General features: G+C 34.3%; 1 protein-coding gene across 1 annotated transcript; it reads left to right on the plus strand.

The window, feature by feature from the left end:
* The first annotated feature begins 1,534 nt into the window (after positions 1-1,534).
* Positions 1,535-3,212, plus strand: LOC125498514 (uncharacterized). The gene is made up of 4 exons (XM_057395824.1): positions 1,535-1,907; positions 1,997-2,430; positions 2,540-2,696; positions 2,842-3,212. Exons 1-4 carry the CDS (start codon positions 1,535-1,537, stop codon positions 3,210-3,212), a joined length of 1,335 nt encoding a protein of 444 aa, XP_057251807.1.
* Positions 3,213-6,332: the final 3,120 nt, after the last annotated feature.

Here is a 6,332-nt window from a genome sequence, read left to right on the forward strand (position 1 = left end):
TGAGATAAGTTAGTCAAGGTGGCATTCTTGCTTGTATATGCTGAGCTATATTGTGAGCTCCAATAAGATCATAATGGGAACTTCACATGCAACCATGTAAACACTTTAAACCCCTTATTTTCAAGCTTATGAAGATAAAAAAAGCAACATGTGCAAACAATAATTTTCAGATTTCTCATAACATGCAAAGAAAATACCAAAGAAATTAATTAAAGGTGAAAGTTTTATGGTGGTTCTTGTGTACCTTGGCCTTTGCAGTCAGTGGCGGATCTACTGTTGGTCACGTGACCAACTATTATTTTAAAAAAAAAAAAAAAAAATTCATTTGGAGCGTTTTCACTTTTCACACGCGAGCAAACCCTTCCTTTTTCTCTCTCTTTCTCCCTCGCGAACAAAAACCCTAAGTAGTAGAAGTCTAGCAGCGCCGCAGCCGCACGGTGAGTTTGCCTGTGAGTTTGCCGACCGCCCGAGTCCCGACGCACTAGTAGCACAGTAGCAACGCCGTGTAGTCTCGCAATTCGCAAAACAAAGTCGAGTAGTCGGCGGGTTAGCAGCGTCGAGTAGCACGGTGAGTTTAATTTGTTATTTGCTTGATTTTGTTTGATTTTGTTTTGTTTTATTTTGTTAGCATTTCGATTTTGTTGTTTTGATTTTGTTAGGGTTTTTTTTGTCTCAAAAGAATCTGATTTGGGTCTTTGATTTGCGAATTGCGACAGACCAACACACCAAAGAGGGTGGCAGGCCGGCTGCAAGGCGGGCGGCAGCAGGCGGCGGCAGCAGGCAGCAAACTTCAGGTGACAGGTATTCTTCTAAAGTTCTAAACTTCTAATTCAACCTTCTTAATTGAATCATTCTTGAAAGTTGTTGAATTATTCTTCATGAATGATTGTTGGGTTCTAAATTGTTGCTGATAATTGATGTTTATATGTGAATTTTTGTCAATTTGATTTCATTCTTGATTGAATCATTCTTGATTGTGTTGTGATTTGGAAATTAGATTAGAATGCCATTACGATTGTGTTGTGATTTGGAAATTAGATTTGGAAATTGATGTGAATTTGTGATTTATGAAATATGTTACTTAGGATAGGAATTAGAATGTTTTAGAAATCATTTTTGAATGATGTATCATGTATTATGTGCTTGATTGTATTGTGTTGGCTTTTTCAATCGACTTATTTAATCTCATTCAAAGTATTAATTTAATTTTCAGAATAGAAAGGAAAAAAACGAAGGATATTTCAAGTTTTTTTGTTAAAAGAACGCCAACTCAAAATCCACCTCCACTTTCTCCTCCTCCATCTCCTCGACCTTTCCTCCTCCATCTCCTCCACCTTCTCCTCCAAATCTTTCACCACCTCAAGAAAATGAACAAAATCTTCCTCCTCCATCTCAACTAAATGAACAAAATCCTTCTCATCAACAAAGTGAACAACATTCTTCTCCATCACACAATTCCAAAACCCATCTTATTCCCAGATTGAGCGAATTTGAAATTGCTAATCTTCCACAAGATCCTGGGAAAAGGAGAAAGATGATTGATTTTCATTCTGATGATAAAAGCATAGTAAGAAGAACATACCTTGATAGAAAACCTTGCCAACCTAAAAATTTTGTGTTTCCTCAAACACTTATCGGGCCGAAAAATCGTCGATTTAATGTGGATTGGTTTGACACTTGGCCTTGGCTAGAATATAGTGTTGAAAAGGATGCTGCATTTTGTTTTGCTTGCAATTTATTCAAGGAGGACAATTCGGTTGGAAGAGATGCTTTTACTACCAATGGTTTTAAGTATTGGAATAGATTGGATGTAATAAAAAAGCATGTTGGTAGTCATAAGAGTGTTCATAGTAATGCTATGATTGCTATGGAACTTTTCAAGAACCAAAAGAGTAGCATTATTACTGGTTTATCAAAACAAAGAAAAGAAACCATGAGTGCTTATCGAACGCGATTAGAAGCTTCGTTGAAACTATCAGGTGGCTTTTACTCCAAGGGTTGCCTTTTCGGGGTCATGATGAAAAAGAAAGTTCATTGAGTAGAGGTAATTTTGTTTCATTACTTACTCTTCTTTCACAACATGATCCTGAGTATTCCAAAGTTGTTTTCAAATTGGCATCTGGCAATTGTCAACTCACTTCTCCTGTTGTCCAAAAAGATATCATTAATGCTTGTGCAAAAGAGACAACGAAAGCAATACTTGAAGATATGAATGGTGGTTTTTTTGCTATTCTAGCTGATGAGTCCGCCGATATTTCTGATAAGGAACAAATGGCTCTTTGCTTGAGATATGTTAATAAAAAGGGAGAAGTATGTGAGCGTCTTCTTGGTGTTGTGCATGTTCCCAATACCACTTCTTTAACTCTTAAAAGTGGTATTGAGTCATTACTCATGGAGCACTCTTTGACTTTCTCACAAGTTCGAGGGAAGGTTATGATGGGTAAGCAATATGCAAGGTTCAATCAATGGACTCAAAGCTTTGATATTAGAAGAATGTCCTCAAGCATACTTTGTGCATTGTTTTGCACATCAACTTCAGTTGACACAAGTTGCACTTGCTAAAAAGAATTCAGATTGTGGTTGGCTTTTTGTTGATGTACTTGCACCTCTCTTGAATTTTGTGGGTGGTTCACCTAAAAGGAAAGAATTTCTTCGAGAGAAACAAGCTCAACGAGTTGTGGAAGCACTATCCTCAGGTGAACTTGAATCGGGAACGGGTTTAAATCAAGAACGTGGCTTAGGCAGACCTTGTGACACTCGTTGGGGCCCACTTTAAAACAATTTTGAATGTGCTTGATTTGTTTCCTTCAATTCTTGAGTCACTCGATAAAATTGGTGAAGTTTCTGATGCAATTGATTCAAATAAAGCACAAGCTCTTACACACTTGTTGATGTCATTTGATTTTGTGTTTGTGGCACACTTGATGGTTTCTATATTTGGCATCACAAATGCATTGAATGTGGCTTTGCAAAAACGTGATCAAGACATTGTAAATGCTATGGCCATGGTTGATGTAACCAAGATCAATCTACAAAAGATGAGAGATGAAGGATGGGATTCTCATATGGAAAAAGTCACTTCTTTTATGTCTAAATATGACATCGAGATTCCAAACATGGAGGAGAAATATCATGTTCCGGGGAGAAGAATGTTTAGAGGTAAGAGCCCAAAGTTACAAATCTTCATCATTTTCGAGTTGAAGTTTTCTTAAGTGTCATTGACCTTCAATTGCAAGAACTTGAAATATCGGTTTCCGGAGATAAGTAAGGAACTACTTATTTGTATGTCTTGCTTTAATCCTACTAACCGATTTTCTTCTTTTGACAAAAGAAAATTGATTCAACTTGCCAAGTTATATCCCAATGAGTTTTCAAGTACCGAAATGATATTTTTTGATTGGTCACTTGAAAATTTTATTGTTGATGTTAGAGGAGATGAGAGATTTTGGAATTTAAAGAGTCTTCACGAGCTTTCAATGAAACTTGTTGAGACGGGAAAGTCCGAAACTCATGATCGGGTCTACTTGCTTTTGAAATTGGTGTTGGTTCTTCCCGTTGCAACTGCAAGTGTAGAAAGAGTTTTTTTTAGTATGACGCAAGTGAAAGATAAATTGTGTAATAGCATGGGAGATCAAATGTTGAATGATTGCTTGATTACTTATGTGGAGAAAGAAATGTTTTTGAAGGTTAGCAAGGATGATATTATAAATCGATATCAAAATATGAAAACTCGTCGAGAACAATTGTAATATATTCTAAGTACTATTTGGTTGTAATAAGTACTATTTTTAGGTACTATTTTATTGTAATATGAACTATTATTAGTCATAAATTGATTTTATTTGAAGTAGTTTTCTTTAAATTCATGGATTATCTTATATGGATACGCGTATCCGAACCCGTACCCGTAGCCATTTCTGTGCAACCTAGTCGGTAGTGACCAACTATTCATAAATTCCTGGATCCGCCACTGTTTGCAGTGATTCCCTAAGCATTCTCCTCCTTAAACTCTAGTTCATCAGCTCATTTATCAATCACCTATATTAAGAATACCAACCCAACATCAATCCTTAATAAATCCTCCTAAAATCAGTTTAAAAACCCAAACTTATTTAACAAAACTTTTACCTCAATAGTCTTCTTTCTTCCTTGATTTTTGCTTACTCCTTTGGCTTTTATAAATAGCCCCTCAGTATCACTAGTTGAAATACCTAGATATACTTGCATCCAAGACTTAATGAGTTTTGTAAGAAGAAAAGAGAAACATATGTTTCTCGATGGTTCAGCCAGACCATACGAGTTACAGAGAGGTAGAGGGAAACTTGTGGGTTTTCTTTAATTCTTCTCCCCTTGCTCCGAAATTTAAATGCCAACTATTTATATGTGTTTGCTATAAGGGGTATGAATGAGACGAAACAACTCACGAGCTACTCGAGACCGACTCGTCAAAACTCGGTCAAAGCTCGACTAGATGATTAATGAGTCAAACTTGAGCTACTACCTACTTGACTCGAAAAGCTCGCGAGAAACTCGAAAAAATTATATATAATACTTGCAATTTCTATAAATAATTCTCAAACTTTTTCAAATAATTTAATCCATGAAACAAAATTAACACTTATATAGAAAATATTTTCATGGTAACTTAATTATAGTTTGTCTTTAGATTATGGTTAGCAAGTCAATCACAAGATTTTAACGTTAGTCTTGGCTTGACTCAAAATCTCATGAAGAAACTAGAAAATCATTAAAAATGATCTTTTATGTAAAATATTAAATGTCCCGCATTGGCTTATACTGTAAACAAGATCCTCTTTTAATATATAAAATGTAAATATTGTAGTTGTATTTAATGTTTGAATTCATGTTGTCCCACATTAGTTGGGAATCAAAAGTTTGCATTCTTCTTAAATGGAACAAAAACTATTTGGTTGGAAACAATTATTTTTTATGAAAGTTTTTTTCCATAAAGTCTCACATTGGTTGAAAATGAAATATCCAACTTTTTTTATTTATAAAAGGCTACTCCAAGTACCTAACTTAAGGTACATAGACTGACTCAAGTTTGAGTTGAGCCTTGATTTGAGTTTGAGCATAAGTTTCGAGCTTAATTCGAGTTCGAGTTCAATTTTTGAGTTTAGAGTTTCGAGTTCGAGTTTGATTCGAGTTCGAGATGAAGTTTAGGATATTAAGTTTGAGTCGAGTTTGATTTTTTTAAACTCGAGAGTTGTCGAGTTGAGCTTGGCTTCGAGGTTTGAGTACTCAAGTCGAGTTTAACCAAACTCGAGTTCGACTCGCATCATTAACAACCCTAGTTTATTACAATGGGGTGGGTTTAAATCCCAATTTAAGAAGGATTTTCTAGGTCAACTTGACCTATACCAAACAAGTATGCATGCAGGAATTCTAATGAGCCTACCTTTAACTATTGTACCTTAATTCCCTTTTGGAATCTTAATACTTATGTTTATCAGTTATATATCTCTACATCCTAATATACATGTTCCAAGTCTTACTTTTCCCACTTAAATGCATTTCCTTACTTATTTTAAATCATTTTCTTATCTCTAGTTTTCTAATTTTACAATATAAATCTTGAAACTATAATAATTACAGAGAATCTTTGAAATTCATCTCTATATGTAAGAAAAATTATCGTCATGTGGGTTCTTGTTTAATTCGTTTCAATAATAATTAATATTATAATTTTTACTACTCCTTTCGTCCCAATTTATAGTGCTTGTATTCCATTTTGGGTTTCCCTTCTTGTTTCTATTTTTGAAATTGTACTTTATTTTAAAATGTCATCATCAAATAAATTTTGTTCCTATTTTAACCTCACTTCATTGAATCTTGTAGACACATGACCCACATTTAATATTTTCCTACTCCTTTCGTTTCAATAATAATTAATATTCAATCGCTATAATTTTTACTACTCCTTTCGTCCCAATTTATAGTGCTTGTATTCCATTTTGGGTTTCCCTTCTTGTTTCTATTTTTGAAATTGTACTTTATTTTAAAATGTCATCATCAAATAAATTTTGTTCCTATTTTAACCTCACTTCATTGAACCTTGTAGACACATGACCCACATTTAATATTTTCCTTACTTTGTACCTGAAAAGTTGTTGCTAAATTCATACTAGCTTTCTAAGCAAGTGATGCGTGCGACGACATTTCATTGTAATATGTTATAATGTCGAGTAGCTAGTTTTACATGCACGCAATACATGCAGTGACAACTCATTATAATAGTTTAAGTTGATAGTTTTTTCAATAAGGCAATATTTTATTCAACTTATTAAGAGTTTTTTCTGCAAAAAAAAAAA

The sequence above is a fragment of the Beta vulgaris genome, chromosome 6 (assembly GCF_026745355.1).
Source record: "Beta vulgaris subsp. vulgaris cultivar EL10 chromosome 6, EL10.2, whole genome shotgun sequence".
NCBI lineage: Eukaryota > Viridiplantae > Streptophyta > Magnoliopsida > Caryophyllales > Amaranthaceae > Beta > Beta vulgaris.

Bases quoted from the DNA above. Each gene is read 5' to 3' on its own strand.
- LOC125498514 (XM_057395824.1), top strand. From the start codon at position 1,535: ATGATTGATTTTCATTCTGATGATAAAAGCATAGTAAGAAGAACATAC. The intron at 1,908-1,996 runs GTTTATCAAAAC...TTTTACTCCAAG, and splicing joins AAAGAGTAGCATTATTACTG to GGTTGCCTTTTCGGGGTCAT. The intron at 2,431-2,539 runs GTTATGATGGGT...CATCAACTTCAG, and splicing joins TCTCACAAGTTCGAGGGAAG to TTGACACAAGTTGCACTTGC.